Raw genomic sequence first — 17,431 nt, forward strand, 5'->3', positions numbered from 1 at the left:
TAGAGAACTAGTATTTAATTTTGTTACAGTAATGTACACTACTTTACAAAATGATTTTCTGCTGTGCTTACATTGTACAGATTATCAGCATTAAAGTCACCTGTGCAAGTACAGGTCACCTTGCGTTCTGAAAGTCTTATAGAAAACTGCTTTTAAAACATCTGCACGGGAGCAAAGGATTTATAAATTTAAATGCCAGACCCTCACAGGATTTAATGCGTGCTTGGAGGCATAAAACCATAACTATATTAAAGTTCCATGAAAGCTTCAAGCACAACTTATATGTACAAAATGGCTACTCATCTAATACTTGCACAGGAGACTTCAGTAGCACGTCATCCCCAAGCCACATAAAATGGTCCCACAGCTTGATAGAATTCATTATGCCTTTTTTTAAGAGACACTAAAATAAATATAAAATACATCTTCAGAATCAGGTCTTTATTTTTCAGAAAAAAAAACACTTTTCTGCTGGGTTAATAAATGAAAGTGGGGGTATCAAAAATATTTGAGTACAAGTTAATGGAAGAAAAACAAATGCTCCCAAGGAGAAAATGATATGAAGAGAGTTGTTTTGTGTCAAACCGGGCTTGCTTCTAGTGCATGGAGCTATGCTGCATGTCATAATCTAAACTCCTAGACTACCAAAATGGCTCTCAACTGCATTATAATCTCACAAAGAATACTGCCATAGAATTTTAAATTAAAAATAAAACATTATTATACTAACCTCAGTGGTGAAGATGTTAAGAAATAGCTCAAAAAAGGTAAAAATGTCTTGTTTCAAATAAACTTAACCATGCAGTTGAAAACAAAAAATAAGAATTGTGCTCCTGACTGATAAATGAATACACAGAGTACAAACCTTTTACCTTGGAAATACCTCAGCATCTTAAGAAAAAGCGTATCATTGTTTTCCAAGAAACATCCCACAATTAATGACAAGATTCCAAGAACCAAACACTTTTACTATGCATGTGGGCTAGCAAAATTAACTGGGGACATTAGTCATCCTGAAAAACAGGAGTGAAAGCAACAAGTATTAAATGCTACAAGTGACACAGACAAGGAAGACTGTAGACAAACATACCACATCATACATTACCAACAGGTCTTAAAGAACTTACTGAACCCTTGTGCAGCAAACAATGTAAAAATGTACATTCTGGCTGTTATATACACAACTGCAAAGTAAACACCATATCTTTCTCATCTGGATGTAACAATATAATAACTGTATCATCTGAAAAAGCTACTTCTCCAATGGTTTCCATAGCACAAATCAATCACTAGGGTTAAAAAGAACCATCCATTTTATTTATAGCGTCATTTCACAGTAATCAATTCTTTAATTTTATCACTTAGATTTCTTACTGTAAACCTTTTAATCAACAAAGCAAGGTTAAAGATCAAAAATGGCTTAATTCTAAGTACGTATTAAAGAAATTACTTTTATACTATTATATCAAAATATTTCATATATAGTGTCAACATTTAAACACAGAGGTTCAATGATAAAAATCAAGTTCTCATACAAGGTAATTACAGAAATAAATCTCGTACAGGCTTTCTCATAAATTAAAAAAAGAATACACTTTACACTTCGCCCAATTATGGCCAAATTCAGAGGGAAATAGAAGTTGAGGAACTCTAAGAGATCATAAAATATCTTTACACTACTTAAAAGGTGACATAGCTGTCCTGTGATTTTCTGCTTTAGTTTGCCAACATAATTGCTTGTTTGATGCATGATGAAAGAAAAAACAGCACTTCTAACATTTGTCCCCTCATCTTATAGTAAAGATCATTGTTCATAATCTAACAGGAGAAAGTGTGTGAGTTTTCTCAACCTGAAAAACATCTTTAACAAGCAGTGCTGCTTATATCAAACATCAACCCCCACAGGCAGACAATATCTCAGAATGCATATAATACATATATATTACTTTATTATCAAACAAATGTGCTTTAGACAAAATGGCTTCATGCCTCTTGTCTTTGACTGAAAAAGCAGTCTTTATTACAAGTGTTTCTCTGGGGATTCACACTGATTTTCCTGATATCCTCTCTTCTCTTTTGTGTAAAGCTTATTCTGTCATTTGATGTTGATATGCTTAGGTTCTTTGTTACCAAAAGCTCAGAGCCAGTAATGGAGCACCCCCCCTTCAGCAAAAAGGTCTGTGTTTATTAGAGTCCAGTAACTCGGTGTGCTTCAGTCATGCCACAAATAAGTTAAATCTTCAAGAGGCAAAAAAGAAATGCTTTAAAAATTAGCCAAGACTTAAGTGCCTGAAGATAAACAGCTCTATTCAAAATGCCACCTGTTGATTCTTCCCTCACTCATTAATACCTATAATATTCTATTCGTCATCATTCTGCCTTCACTGGACTTGCTTATTTGCTAACTTGCTGTTGCAGATGAAGCAGGAACTCATAGTACGACAGCGCAGATTCTGTTCGGTCCTCGATCATATTTTGCATAAAGATGGCTTTAAGTTGGTTCTCATCCCTGTAAATACAAAAAGGAGTATTATAAAATAAAATTCCATCATATCTGACGAAAAAACCCACTAGGTATGGTAGGAAATTGTGAAAGGTCCTTTGAATGAACAGAGAAACCTCTCGATCAGGAATGGTTTCATAAATCAGGCTGTAAATATGGATTGCAATAAGAGATTATTAATTTCTGAGTTTTTTTACAGGAAAACACCAGTGCCACAATGATTAGAAGAATATTCTAATCAGTAAACAGTAAACAGGGGATCTCTAAACGTACTGTGGAACAAGAAATGTGGTATATTTCCCCCGATGCACTGTTCTTAACATCAAAACGTTTTGTTATCCACAACGAATCTGTCATAATTTGGCTCAAATGAAAGAGCAGCCTGGCTTACCTGATCACATGAAGCACTGGGAAAAATGGCCTCTGTTCTCGTAGCCAGGAGATGAAGGCTCCCGTTCTCACAGACTCAGCTGTGTCCAATTCAGGGAGCTGATTCTGTTTTGTAACAAATACAAGAACATTTATCAGCTGAGAAGCTCTAGTGTGACCACAGTCCTGGTGTTTCTGCTCAGTTGGCTGCTTTGCCTTACCATGTTCTGAGGTATTGCTGAGTAGTTTGGTACTCCCAGCACCTGGGTAATAAAGTTGGAGCTGCAGTTTCTTCCAATCCACAGATACAACACCTGTAAAAGGACAGGCTTTATAAACAATGCATTCTTACTTTGGATACTGACCAGATGTCTCTGGACTGTACTTTAGCATCACCCAAAGCTTCAATCTTTTAAAATGTCTCAAAGGCCTAAGGGAAAATCATACAATAAGCTTATCCTTAAATAAGTCTAATCAGATAACATAATCATCAAAATTAATCTATTCACTGTTTTAAAGTAGCAGATTAAACATTTAAATTCAAAGCTGATTATTCTTTGCCTTTAAGCTTTTACAAATCAGCAGCTTTTTTTTTTGCAGTTGTGTCCCACTTCAATGAAACAAGTGTAAGCCTAAAGAAGAAAAAGCTTCTTTACTGCATATGGTACTTCTCAAACAGTCACCATCAAGGAAGCCATCACAGCTCTCCCCAACCCTTGTGAAGAATCCACTCGTGATGCATTTCTAATCACATCTTGCAGAGGGAACTCCTGTGACCTCTCCTCGCTGGAGTGTTATACAGTACTTGTAAAGCCTTGATAACAAGAAGGGCCCTCAGGAGTATCATTCAAAACAGTTCTCGCATCCATAGAGTCACAGGAAGTGAAATAGGAAATCGCAGGAAGTGCTCACCATCCCAGTATCCATAAGGAAGGCCCCCTCCCTGCTCAGCTTCTCCACAGAGAGCTGCAGCAGTCCAGGTTGAGGGATGGTTCTGTCATTTATGTTAAGAGCTCCCTGTAACAAAAATGATGCAGGGTGAATTATTACTCAGGTGGACAAGGTGATTTTGAGCTATTTCATGGCAATGGAACAGCACAGAACTTGTGTGAACCAAGTTTATTTCAATCAATCAAGGGTTGTTTATCAATGCAGAACAATACAGCATACAGTGGTGGTTGTCGGCAGTGAAATGCATTTTCCGCAAGCTCGCCAAGAAGAGATAGGACAGAATTTGATAGAAGGTTACAAGAAGAAAACAATAAATTATACAGTTACAATTTACAAGATTACGCATAATAAAAAAACGCAGGCGGGGAAGAAAAAAAACAAAACGCAGTGGACTGACTATTTATCAGTGGTCATTTGGGTAATTGCTGTGGCTGCTGCGGTTGGTTGTTCAGCAGTCTTATTGCCCTTGAGAAAAAGCGGTTTTAAAATTTGCTGGTTTTTGTCTGTAGGTTTTGGTATCATTTTCCAGATGGTAGCAGGGAAAACAGATTGTGGTATTTTAAAATTTACATGGGGTAGAGGGGAGCGTGGAACTTGCAGTAGTGCTTTCCAGCTTTTATACACTTATGGGATAATGTAACAGGGAAAAGACACCCTGTCTCAAAAAGCAAAAGACAAATGACCCAACAAAGAAAATTGCAAGAATCGTGCTGCAGAATGAGAAAGACTGAAGTTATTTTGAAGACAGACGACTTCCGCTGGGGGTGAAAGAACAAATAACAGCGTAGGAATCTTATCTGCCTCCTCCTCACCTCGTCTGAAAGATTGTCAACTCTGTATAGAGAGGGATGGATCATGAGCATGAGGTACGCCAGGGGCTGGTACTTCAGCTGGCACATGGCAAACACACGGTCGTCCAGGCGGGTGCTGGTCCCAGTCCGGAAGGCTTTCTGGAAATAAAGATGTACTTCAGCAATTCAGTGACAACAACCCAGAAATAAACAATATGCTTCTTTTAGAAAAGGCTTTATATAGCCAGTAAATCCATCCATTTTCTAACTGCTCCTTCCAGTTCAGGGTCATGGGGGAACAGGATCCACTCCAAGGCAGGGCACACACACATTTAGACTGGGGCCAGTTTTCCCAGAAGCCGATTAACTCCAAACAGACAGCACCCCAAGTCCGGAATTGTACCCAGGACCACAGTGCTGTACCAGTTAACCTCTGTGCCACCACGCTGCCTGTAAGTGCAAGACAATACAGGGCTAATTTCTTTCATATCCATGTTCATAATTTCCAAGAGCACACTTTAAATGTGGAAAGGGTGTGCTGATAGTACATAGCTAGGAACCAACTACCTCAATCTACCAGTAACACATCATACAATTTGATCTACACACTCTGCATTCCAGTCCAGTGTACAAGAGAGCGCTGATGTTCACATGGCAGATCCCAGTGCAGAAGGCACAGTCCACCTGCGACACTGTTTTTATTCAACGTATCCCGAAGTGAGCTCATTGAAAGACTCACATTTGTTTTATTTGTTTAGAGGCTATTGCTAATGCCTCGCATGCAATCACGGGGAGAACATACAAACTCCACACAGATGAGACCAGCACCACAGGTCTGGAATTGAACCCATGGCCCCAGCACTGTGAGTCAGCAATGCTAACCACTGTGTCAACATGCCACCCATAGCCAGCACAATGCCTTCATAAAACCTTCTTACAGGCTAAATAATACGTTATAGCTTTACAACTGTTCTTCCTAATGACATAACAAGTACAAAATAATAATAATAATAATTGCTTACACTTATATAGCGCTTTTCTCGACACTCTGCTCAAAGAGCTTTACAGGTGATGGGGACTCCCCTCCACCACCATCAATGTGCAGCATCCACCTGGATGATGCGGCGGCAGCCATAGTGCGCCAGAACACACCAGAAGGGCCAATGGGAAATTTGGCGAGGACGCCGGGGTTACACCCCTACTCTTTTTGAGAAACGCCCTGGGATTTTTAATGACGCAGAGAGTTAGGACCTCGGTTTTACGTCTCATTTGAAGGACGGCGCCGCCTGTTTACAGTATAGTGTTCCTGTCACTGGGGCATTAGGACCCACATGGACCGCAGGGTGAGCGCCGCCTGCTGGCCCCACTAACACCTCTTCCAGCAGCAACCTTAGTCTTTCCCAGGAGGTCTCCCATCCAGGTACTGACCAGGCTCACACCTGCTTAGCTTCAGTGGGTTGCCAGTTGTGAGTTGAAGGGTGATATGGCGGCTTGCAAAAGGTTTTACACAACAGCCACTCCTGATCAAAACCACACCTGCAGCTTTAACCCCACGTTGTTCTAAACAAATGTTATGCAAATGTTCTTGTTCAGCTCAGGTTGAACACCTGATGTTTGGATGTGTCTTTAGGAACAATGATCATAAATATTAGGAATGTTCTTATAAAAACTTATATATCCTCTAAATAGATATTATGAAGTGTGCATAAAGAAATAGGATCCACAGCCAGCCCAGAAAAGTTTTGAACAGGAGCAGGAAAAACAACGTTTTCATTTCCTCTGCACCATTGATATTGGAGTGAAAACCAGTGTTTCTACAAGACGGTAGGAAATTCACAAATTTACAGTGTGGAAAGAGCTAGCAGGCCTGGCTTCATGGGCCTTACCTGCTTGAGCAGAGCCAGGATGTAGAGTGGGAAGAGCCGCAGGCAAACAGGGGCCAGGAGGCCAGGCTGCTGGACGCTGAGCACAGAGGAGCGGTACGCAGCAAGGGAGTCGATGGCAGCGTTGACCAGGGCATCCCGGGCGTCACTCAGGCTGGCTGCCACCGAGCGGTCCACAGCTGGCACGAGGGGCAAGTCATCGGGTTAACACAACAGCACGCCAAGGAAGGAGGGCACACCGATTTCTACTGCACAATCATTGATGCCTTAATGCTCATCACACCCTCTGCCAGACTTTCCAAGGGGACAGGACACCCATTTGTTCATTTGCAGGGTTGAGGAGAATACAGAACTTGTATAAAGGATCACAATTACATTGCCTGGTTTTTAGCATACAAGCAGAAATAGATCATGGCAGGATCACAAATGGCATCTAACATTAGTATGTAAACACAGAGGAGGCTCGCAGCTCCTTCTTGTCGATGTAGCATATCAGCCACGCCACCTCCTGAAGGCAAATGCAAAAGGTGGCTAAGGTTTATTCAAAATACACAAATTATTGTGTACCTATTTCTTGAAATTCCAGTTTTCCCATTTTCTTAAAGCATGTTAACTGTTAAGAAAAATAAGAAAGGTTTCAAAGCAGCTGTGCTGTGCTAGGCACAGAATCCCATTCTGCTTCCCCAGCACTGCAGTTCTCACCCATGCTAGCCAGAAGTCCTGTAATGGCTTGCACATCTGCTCCAGCAAAGATGTCAGCCAGAGAGTTCACAACAGGTAGGCACATCGTGTGTACTCGGATCCGTCGCTCCCCTGTTTAACACAGACAAATTAGGATCCTTTCACGGATAGGTGTTTAAAACTTCCAACAATAAAAAAAAATCCTGAAGATAATTAAAAGGGAACCGTATTCCCAATTTCTCAGACCAACTGTTATGTCTTGGTCACAAAATTAATTGATGGTATAGAAAAGTTTTACAACTTCCGACTGAAGCACAAAATTGTGAAATTATTGAAAGTACTGTATGGTCTCCATTTTCTCACACAGCCCTGGTCTCACCATGAGTGAGAGCGAGAACTTGCATGAATTGTGACATGAGGCAGCTTACTAGTCACTAATGTGACTAATGTAATGTACAAGAAAACAAGTACAGGTTGGACACAGAAATAGTCCAATGTGATCTGCATGCTGAGCTAGCAAGTTGTATTTTTTGGCAAAAACATCTTGAAGTCAAAAGCAATATTGGTTTAGAAGAGATGCCTTCACAAGCCTGCTTGTTTACAATGTAACTGGGTCACTACATGTCACCAGAAGTTTTGTTGCCTTGTTACAAAATTCTAATTGTAGAATATCGCGCTGTGCCAACCTGGAAATTTAGTCTATTTTGTCTATTTTACAAGGTATTACGGGTTACTGTGTACATTTGACCTTCATTGTGGTTTGAAATGAAGTCAATGTTGAGTCTCTTTAACCCCAAAATATAAAAATAGTGATGCAGTTCTCCTACAACTGGCGTAATTATTCTCCACAGTGCTTTCATAATCCTGAAACAATGCCACAAAAAAGCTGATTCTTTATACAGCTCTTTATAGACATGGCACTGTGACTCTTATTACCTTTGCTTGATGTGTATAGAAGAGCAGCTTGGAAAGAGACCACTTGCATATCCACTAGATTCTCCTCAATGGACATCTGTACAGCAAACCCTGCATCTGGGTTGACATTGGGCAGGGACAACAGGTCTGTGGATCGGACGAAGAAGTTCCCATGGAAGGTATGTATGGAAAGGCCTAAGAAGGAGGGAAAAAGATGAATCAAAGTTAACCACTTATGGAAAGCTAAGAGCATTACCATTCTCTTTACTTTTTTTTTACAGCTATAGAAACCAGTAAGGATGGATTTCTAATGAACCCACTTTATCTGAAGCAGAAATATCTAAAAAGTGAAAAGAGTGCAAAATGATGGTACACTGGCAGCAGTTGAACAGGAATATGTGAGGGTGCCAAATTAAGCTGTACTAATGCCCTCTAAACAAACAACGGTAGCGTAGTATTTGCAATTCCAAAGAAAAAGAGGCAAAAGAGGTCAACGACAGAACGGGGAGGAATAACACATGAAAACTGACAGCAGGTGTGTTGTGTACCAGGTGTTCACATGTCAAAAGATCCAACCTCTAATTGAGTGAAATTTCCTTCACAAAATCCTTCTGAGCACACACCTTTGGTACAGCGTATCCTCATGACTGCCTCAAAGCCAATCTTCCTGATGACATATCTTTTCAGGTCCTTCTGGAAGCGTTCCACCTGAGCAGGGTTGTGCTGGTGGTGGTACGAAGGGTAATAGTAGACACTGCCAGCAGAATACCTAGATATGCAAGCTAAGAGAGAAGCAAAAATGATACAGAACTGCTTTCACAATGTTAAGCTGATTTTCTGTTCTAAATTTTGCTTTGGGAAAACCTTCATGTTGAAATAAAACAAAACAGAATGGTTCTTGCATTTCCTCCTGAACTGAAAGAAAGAAGCTGGATGGGTTTTAGAAATTGCCAACCAGAGGGAACAAGTATTGACACAGCTTTGGGGAAAAGAAGGCGCAGTTTACAAATAAACCGTAAACCTAATAGTAACAACTATTCAAAACAGTTTAATTTGAAATACACGTTTACACAAAATATAATGGTCAATATTCAACAAAACATTATACTGAAGGCACAAATGAAGGCTACAGTTTAAGAAGTGTATCAGCAAGAATGATACATGGCTTTTAAACAATAGAGGAAAACTCACCTAAGGATGCTAAATCACAGTACTGTCCGCTCAGTAAGAAAAGATCAACAGCAATCTGCTGCCCTGAACAGTCGAGAGCCAACTTTTTGTAGAAATCAGTTGCAGGGGAGAGGTGCTGAATATCCTGGAAACAACGAGAAGTACAATGGAGTTAACTATCCCGCTGCATACAATTTCAGGAAGCACAGCCTCACAGAAAAATCTTCAGAAAAAAACCTAAACAATTTTGATATTTGCCAAGATATATGCTTTAGTAAAGCAACCAAATAATTTACAAATATTAAAAAAAACTCTACTAATTCCACAGAGTACATAGAGAAGCTTATTATTACAACATCTAGAAGAATATACACTTGATTTCTCAGTGATACAGCATCATCTCTATAAATCCAGATTTTAAGGAAGATGAAGATATGCGGAGCTGCAGTATGCTGGTGGACAGCCCATCCGGAGGTTCGGTCTCACCTTTGCAGATGCCCGCTGATTAGGGTCTTCTCTGGACTTCAGTGCTCCCACCCCCAGAGAGGGCAGCTGAGTTTGGAAGACAGAGACTCGACCCCCAGTGGGCGAGAGCAGTTTATAGGCTGCCTGCAGGGCTGGACCCAAGGCTGACTGAGTCTCCATGGTCTTGGTGAACATCTGAGGCAAAGCCTTCAGCAAATCTTGTACCAGCTATCCAGAAAACAGAGACCACATTTCAGTAAGCTCCCTGCACAGGGACCTGGTATGATCCAGGTTGGACTAGTAGGCACATAAATAAAAATGACACTGAAATACAGCTTACACACAGAACAAATACCTCTTCCTTACACAGGGGGCACAATTTGTGTAGAGAACATGAACACAATGTAGATCAGTCATTCTTTTCGTATCTCTGACATTTACAAGCTATGATTTGAATGCATATTCTCATTCTGAGAGTAGAGTTATACCAATAGGCAGCATAATAATACTCCAGGGCTTAACACTTGCTTTCACACACATAAAAAGACGTACAAATAGTTTCTTACCTCTTTGCATTCACTGAGATTTACTAAAAGACTGTCTGGAGTTGGTATAAAAATATCTGAAAGGGAAAATAAAATAAGATAATGCTATAGACTGCTCCTGTTTTGTGGCAATAATATTTAAATTCTAAATATTTTTTCAATGTCAAAAGTTTTAAAAAACATAAAAATACTAAGACACCAGGGCCAATTAGATTATTTTTTTTTTCCCCCAGTCCTCTACATAATCGGTGGGCCTCTTCTGCTCACCTTCAATATCTGAGACAATCAGCATCTGAGGCTGAGACAGACCCTCCTGGAGATTGTAGAAATGGATTGTGCTGTCAAATGTAATAAAGCCTATCTTTGTCCTGGTGTCCCCTGGAAGCCTGGAAAATAAGATATTGTCAAAAACATCAGAAACTATCTGGTATGTGATGCTTTCTAATATTTACAAGAGCATACGCAGGATATTAAAAGATAATAAAGATAATATACAGACTACTGTATATGCATACTGCAGTTATCTCATGATGCAGGTCCAGTCTCCAGCTATGCGCCCCTATTACTGGGACACAATACAACAACCTGTTTTGTGGTCAATTTGACCAAAATGTTTCTTATATCCAGCTGACTGAAGTAGTGATCTGTCTGCACAAATTCTACCATTGGGCCAATTAAAACCAATTTCTCCTTTCATTATTTGCTTTGCCTGGTATGTTATGCTTTCCCTTCAGGTTTTTCTTCCCGAAATTAAAATGGCACTCATGAAAAAGGCACAGGAGTTTACAAACTTACGTGCTGAGATTGTCTAAAAGTGACTGACAGACAACGTTTAAGTAGCCAGTCTCTATGGCATTGTGGGATACATCCAGCACAAAAAGGTACACAGCAGGCTGGGGAGGTCTCAGCTGCAACAACAATGTTGTTAAGTTAATGGAAATTATAGCAATACTTGTTTGAATTAAGTGAAAAGATTTAACAGAAATAATCTAAAATCCATTTAGTTCCTTACTCTATAAAATTATAATTAACATTAGCTTTTGGTTATACACATCAAATGTTCAAACATCCTCATTGCAAAATATATCATAATAGACCCAATCTGCCACAGCATGCATGTAGTGAAACTGCACAGAATATAACCCAGCTGGGCGCCAGACACCAGTTCTAAATTTAATGGGACCCCTCCAAAACATGTAAAGTATATTGAGATTGTGGATGGAAAGTATCATATGAATAATTATAATACTGAAGTGGCAAAGCCATAACATTATATCATATAAAGTCGTTCTACTGCACGTGACACTATTATGTCAAAAAGGCACTCAAGTTAAACACATCAACGCTTAAGCATCATGCTAAATAAACAGTATCACCACTCATCAATGGAAAAATAACTCAAATAGAGCTCACCATATATTCTGAAGGAGCAATAAACTCAATTGTGGCATTCTGGACTTCGGGTCTTTTATGTGGTTCTCCATACGATCTGCTAACCGGGTTGTACATGAACTCTTCAGGAACTGCAGAAAAATACAAGCAGGACCATCATCACACAGAAATGCAATCAGGAAATCAGGCAGTACCTGTGATTCCTGTGACCTGTCACGATGATCCCTACAATATGTCACCAATTTTATATTGCTTCAGGTGAAGCACAGAAACACCTTCATGTTTTTCCAGGAAATTCCAAAGTCATTGTCATAACTACTTTGTTTTATTCACTTGATCATAATAACCTGTGTTTCACATGCTTTGTTACATATTCTCTACCCTGTATTGCAAACCAGATCTTTTTTCAACATATAGTTAAAAACTCAACCATGTATTTATTACTTATGGCGGATATAGATTCATACTGCAGAGAAATAGGAACACAAATTGTAACAGAAACACTATAAGCACTGGATAACGTCCTGATGAAAAAAGATATTGCACAGTAATCTTCATAGGATGGCACAGAGCAACGGATAACAAAAACACATTTTCCAACAACTCTTCTGACAAAGCAGGTATCTAAAATATTTGGCAGTGAGCTGTGGATGGAAAGTGCTGTATGAAGGTATATAGTAAGTAAATGCCAAAAGCCAGAACATAATATAATCCAAACTCAATCTGAACTGTTTATTGGCAGGGAAAAAAACACAACATATCAAAACACATCTTGGTTCACTATCACTACATGCAGCTTTGCAGTTTTCTATATCACAACAGTGCAACTTATTACCATCGTTGACTCTGTAGCAGAGGTTACACTTCCATCTCCTCTGGTCCAGGAAAGACACGAAGGGGTTAATATAGGTCCTGCAGGAGCGACACCTCACGATGGTACTAGAGGTGACCACTGGCAGTTGCTGCAATGAGAAACTGTTCTGTTAAAAGCAGGCAGAGCACAAAAGCGGGGAACTAGCATGCATCACACACTTAATCACCTGGACCAAGTGCATGAATCTTTGTAACACTAAAAATATATTTCATCTTTTCATTTCTAAAGTGGTAATAATTTTTGTAGGCAGTATAATAACCTGGCAATCAGTGCTGCCAGCTTGCAGCTCTTTGGCATCGGACTCTACTCCAGTTTGCAGATCCTTGTGTGTGGAGTTTGCATGGTCATTCCGTGCGTACAGAAATGGTGCCCCAAGAAGACAAGTCAGCCATGTCAACAGGCTGGCCTAAATTGTCCTTGAGTGTATCCTGCGGTGGACTAGCATCTTGTTTTTCAGACTATACTTCCAGGATACACTCCAGGTATGCTGTAACCCTTGCCAGGAACAAGTGCCTTTCAGATCATTTATAAATCGATGGCAAAATGTTTCCTGATTATTTTCCAAAATAAACATTTGACATGTAATTTGTAATTGCACACAAATAATAAAAAGTTCTGTACACTGCCTGTAACATTTGCATTGCCTTTAAAACCTTTACATTGTCATGAGCCTGATTTAAGACATTTTTTTTAAAACATTAGATTTTAAAGATCAAATATAACATCCAGTTTGTCTGATGTTGCCCTTCTTTGCTTTGTGAAAGTTTAAGACTCGATTACATTAACAGTCCAAATAATTACTAGGCCAGTCAGCCGGTTGTTGTAAATTCAGTTGACACATTCACAGAGGCCTGCTTCACACTGTAGACACCTGAGATCATTCCAATATGCATCTCAACAGAGAGGTTACATTAAACCACAGGTTGATAAATAAATAAAGCAGTAATGACAAGAGGTTTCCTGGAGGTCAAAAACATTCACTCGTGGTTCTTCTTAGCTTAAAAAAAAACATTGGACAAGAGAAGAAAAGGCCTTACTGAGAGGTCTTTGAAAGGATGCAGAAGTAATCCCAGTGGAAGTTTAGCTTTGTTCAGCAAAGACTGCGTCTGAGGAATATTGGTCAGTGTGCTACGAAAAACCCTGTTCACAAAGGAGGAGGAACAGTTATTAATTTGAATGATAGGTCTTCTGTAACACTTCTACAATATCAATACACATTTTCCTGAAATGCTGTCATTCTTATTGTAAATATGTGAACAGCGTAATAAGCAACAAAAAGTGTAGATGTGATAATAGTGCCACAGTTACTTTTGAAAGAAGCGATCTAACAGCATTTTAAAATATTTATTAAAAGGAAAAAAAATAAATGTGTTGGTGCTTTGGTACATGATCTTTTGAGTTTCCTTAAACTCTACCTTTTAAATTAATTTGCAGTATTTTCTTGTAAAGGAAGAAAGCAGCGGCAGGGGAAAAAACCCTGACTTACAACAGATTCCAAAGGCTGAGAAGCTACAAGTCCCTGATGCTTTATTTTTATTCCGCAAAACAGAGGTTGAAATTGCACATTTTACTCGGGGGCACAATCCGTGAAACTCCTTTGACTTTTGCATGCCATGTGTTGCTATGGACTAGTCAAAACACATCTCTCAGCTGAGCAGCGCGGGCACTCACTCCGGGTGGCAGTTGAGTTTCTGCAGGTCCTGGGGCAGGCAGGGCACTGGTGCACTGACGGGGCGTGGGGGGAGAAGGTTGCGTTCCTGCAGCAGGTTGATGGCTCTCAGGGCTTCAGGAGGCTGGGCCTGTTGCAAGCTCATCCCCCCCATCGCAGACGTCAGCTGGGCAGGGCTGACAGGGGGCTGAACAGAAAAAAAAATGTCCATCCATCAGAAGACCTTCTTTCTTGCTCTGCTTACTCCGATGTACGTTTTGCACAATCTTTAAGCTTATTTGAGGCTATTAACCTGTTAGTTTAAAGGGGAACATTAGTGCCAATTTCTCAGACTGGTTATTACATTTAGATAACAAAATAAATTCATTGACATTATAGACAAAAATGTACAAATGTGAAATTAAGTAAAAAATCATGAATTTTGTAAAAGTGCTGTAAGTCTCCATGTTGTCATAAATTTGAATTCATTCCCATAAATTGCGACATGATTCAGCCCTTCCTCCTCACTAGTCTCCATAATGACTAACATGTACTAGCGTCTAAAAACAGGTTGTGCAGCAGACATTTTTCCGCAGAAATGTTTCAATGTTATCTGTATACAGAGTTAACAAGTAATTAGTATTTTTTGGCAAAACCATCTTGAGGTTGTGAGCAGTATTTGTATTGGATTAAAAGAGACATATTCATAAGCCTGCTTGTTTACAATGTCATGGGGCCATATGCTTCACCGGATCATTTATTGCCTCATTCTGAACTGCAGAACACAGCACTGCACATTGTCAAATTTTGTCAATTTTGTGATGTAAATTGGTTTTACAAGTTACTGTGCACATTTTACTTTTACTGCAGTTTGAAATGTGCTCATCAATGCTGTTTCTTTCTAACCCCAAAATAGGAAAACAGCATTGCAGTTCCCCTTTAATGAAAACTTTCTACTATCGAAAGACCAATTTGCTTTAAAAAGTCTGAAAACATTGCAAAAACCAACACTGTTGTTTCCATTAACCTGCATTCTGAAGGAACATTCTGATACAGCTCTGGCTTATTTGACAAAGTGAAACTATTTTGCCACTGAGTCACGTACTGTACCTGCTGAAACTGCTGGGGCCCTGATGGATAAGGCTGTTGTTTTGGAGGTTGCATTCCTGAAGTGTTAGCGGGGGCCCCCATATTTTGGTAGCCAGGAGGTAATGAGGGATACGAGTGGCCCATGGCCCTGCCCATTGCCGCAGGCTGGGGTGGATGTGGTGCTCCTGGAATCAAAGACAAGTGTTTAAATTAGCTTGCTGCTCCCAAAAACAAATGATTCATTCTAATTATGTTACAGATTTAAGCCCCAAATCGGTCAATCACATATAGAATGTTGCGGCACAAAGTCTTACCCATGTTCCTGCCCCCACACTCCAGAGTATCAAAACTGTTGGGGACCTGCGAACCATCACCAGGGGTGGGTGGATGTGCGGCTCCTGGTAGAGGGGACACATTGAAGGTGTGATCAGAATTTACCACAGCAGCATGACAAAAATGTGGAACATTCAGACTTCCTAGTACATTTCATCTCTTTCTTTGTCATACTGGGGAAGGAAAAACAATCTGAGGACAAGAGTGACGTAAAAAGAAATTTGCTTTAATAAATGCAATCCATAAAAAAAGATCCCAGGTGGAAGATGGATTTATGGAATCGATGGGCCCACAGGTATGAGTAGTTGTGTATGGCCTCATTTGCCATTTCATGTGACAGAAAACCTAGTTATTAGGCAAGCCCAGGGGTACTTTTTCCTGGCACCAGTGAGCCACTGTACTGCTTGCTTTAAAGATATTTTTGTAGACCATTTAAATCAATTAACTGAATGAAGGTGGTGTCCTGTGGTGACATGACAACCAGCAGAACCTGTGGCTCTCCAGGAACAGGAAGGGTAACCCCACAATCGGTGATCACAAACTGCAGGGCAGTTCTGAAATGAGATCGCTGTCATGACGTGGAGCACAGACACAAGCACGACACTGGACAGCAATCACGACATTCAGGGATGACCGTCACACCTGGGCACTCAATATCACACTCTTCATCATCGTCCTCTGAAGGGGATGACGCCAAAGATGAAGGAGCCAAGCTATTACCAATATTCCCACAATGAATGTCTGGCATGAAGAAAAAGCAGAAAAATCCAAGGGAAACCAAGGGAAAGAGAGAAAAGCAATCTCGATTTAATGAAGATGACTCTTCAGAAAATAAATTGTGCACTGTATATTACTGACTCCTAATACACAATTATAAGAAACAAAACAGTTGATCAGGCAAATTAAAAATATAAATATTTTTCAAATCAAGTATTGTGTCATTTGTTTAGCTTTTGCACTGTACATTTTTCTGCCAGATCAATAAAAAATCTTCAAGTAAAAAAGTATTTTGTAGACTGCAGAAGGCATTGTCATTAGTTTTGATTTTGACAGAAATCCACTGCTGGCAGAAGACAAGAATTGTAATCAAACAGCTTAGACAGAAAACTAATTTATTTGGTTCACTGCTCAAAGAGGTCTGTTTTCTGGAATGCTGTACAGTATACCCACCACTTAAAACCTCCCATTCTCAGCACAAAACCAGTTTTTCTGCTCAAGCTTGTTGAGAAATCCACATAATTAGAGGATTGAGGGACTGGTTTAAAAAATAGCAGATGCAAAAGAAGCAGCAAGCATAGAGGCATCAAACAGTAAAAATGGGAAAAAAAAGTTATTTATGACAGTTCAAATATTAAATATCACTACACTACGCCCTATGTTATCACTAACTGTGGCTGAAAAGCTGATCAACACATTTGTGTTCTCTCGAATTGACTACTGTAATGCTCTACTCGCTGGGGTATCTAAATCTACTTTTAACAAACTGCAGTGTTTGTTCAGTGTTTGCAATGTCCAAAATTTAGCAACCAGGATCCTGACCAGGTCTATTACAAGTGATCACATTACTCCTATCCTGGAGTCCTTGCACTGGCTTCCTGTCAAATTTCATGTGGACTTGAAAATCCTCATGCCAACCTATAAGGCTCTGCGTGGCTTGGCACCTCAGTATGTATGGGTGACAGGGCCTTATCCTGTTATGCCCCCATGCTCTGGAACTCTCTGCCCAAGGATATCGAAAGTCACCTTCTCTAAACTCCTTCAAATCCAGACTCAAAACCTTGTTTAGAAGAGTCTTTATTTAACTGGTTCCATTCTTCACCCC

The 17,431-nt window shown here is 39.9% G+C and overlaps 1 protein-coding gene across 3 annotated transcripts in view; it reads right to left on the reverse strand.

Moving 5' to 3' along the window:
- Window positions 1–17,431, reverse strand: part of sec24a (SEC24 homolog A, COPII coat complex component) — a 25,887-nt gene continuing 8,456 nt past the window's right edge. For 2 of the 3 annotated variants that reach the window (XM_088603879.1, XM_088603880.1), the window contains exons 4-23: window positions 15,591–15,674; window positions 15,298–15,461; window positions 14,211–14,395; window positions 13,577–13,679; window positions 12,501–12,627; window positions 11,687–11,796; window positions 11,069–11,181; window positions 10,541–10,659; window positions 10,295–10,350; window positions 9,750–9,956; window positions 9,285–9,408; window positions 8,717–8,875; window positions 8,115–8,288; window positions 7,200–7,310; window positions 6,501–6,676; window positions 4,636–4,773; window positions 3,785–3,889; window positions 3,094–3,186; window positions 2,895–2,998; window positions 1–2,509 (exon numbers count right to left, since the gene is read on the reverse strand). In XM_088603879.1, coding sequence (XP_088460005.1) covers window positions 2,395–2,509; window positions 2,895–2,998; window positions 3,094–3,186; window positions 3,785–3,889; window positions 4,636–4,773; window positions 6,501–6,676; window positions 7,200–7,310; window positions 8,115–8,288; window positions 8,717–8,875; window positions 9,285–9,408; window positions 9,750–9,956; window positions 10,295–10,350; window positions 10,541–10,659; window positions 11,069–11,181; window positions 11,687–11,796; window positions 12,501–12,627; window positions 13,577–13,679; window positions 14,211–14,395; window positions 15,298–15,461; window positions 15,591–15,674 — 2,567 coding nt within the window. In that variant the 3' untranslated portion in view covers window positions 1–2,394. Of the gene's footprint in view, window positions 2,510–2,894; window positions 2,999–3,093; window positions 3,187–3,784; window positions 3,890–4,635; window positions 4,774–6,500; window positions 6,677–7,199; window positions 7,311–8,114; window positions 8,289–8,716; window positions 8,876–9,284; window positions 9,409–9,749; window positions 9,957–10,294; window positions 10,351–10,540; window positions 10,660–11,068; window positions 11,182–11,686; window positions 11,797–12,500; window positions 12,628–13,576; window positions 13,680–14,210; window positions 14,396–15,297; window positions 15,462–15,590; window positions 15,675–16,251; window positions 16,351–17,431 lie in introns of all 3 variants that reach the window. The other variant, XM_088603881.1, reaches the window with a different exon arrangement.

Source organism: Lepisosteus platostomus, chromosome 13 (assembly GCF_059453375.1).
Source record: "Lepisosteus platostomus isolate fLepPlt1 chromosome 13, fLepPlt1.hap1, whole genome shotgun sequence".
Taxonomy (NCBI): domain Eukaryota; kingdom Metazoa; phylum Chordata; class Actinopteri; order Semionotiformes; family Lepisosteidae; genus Lepisosteus; species Lepisosteus platostomus.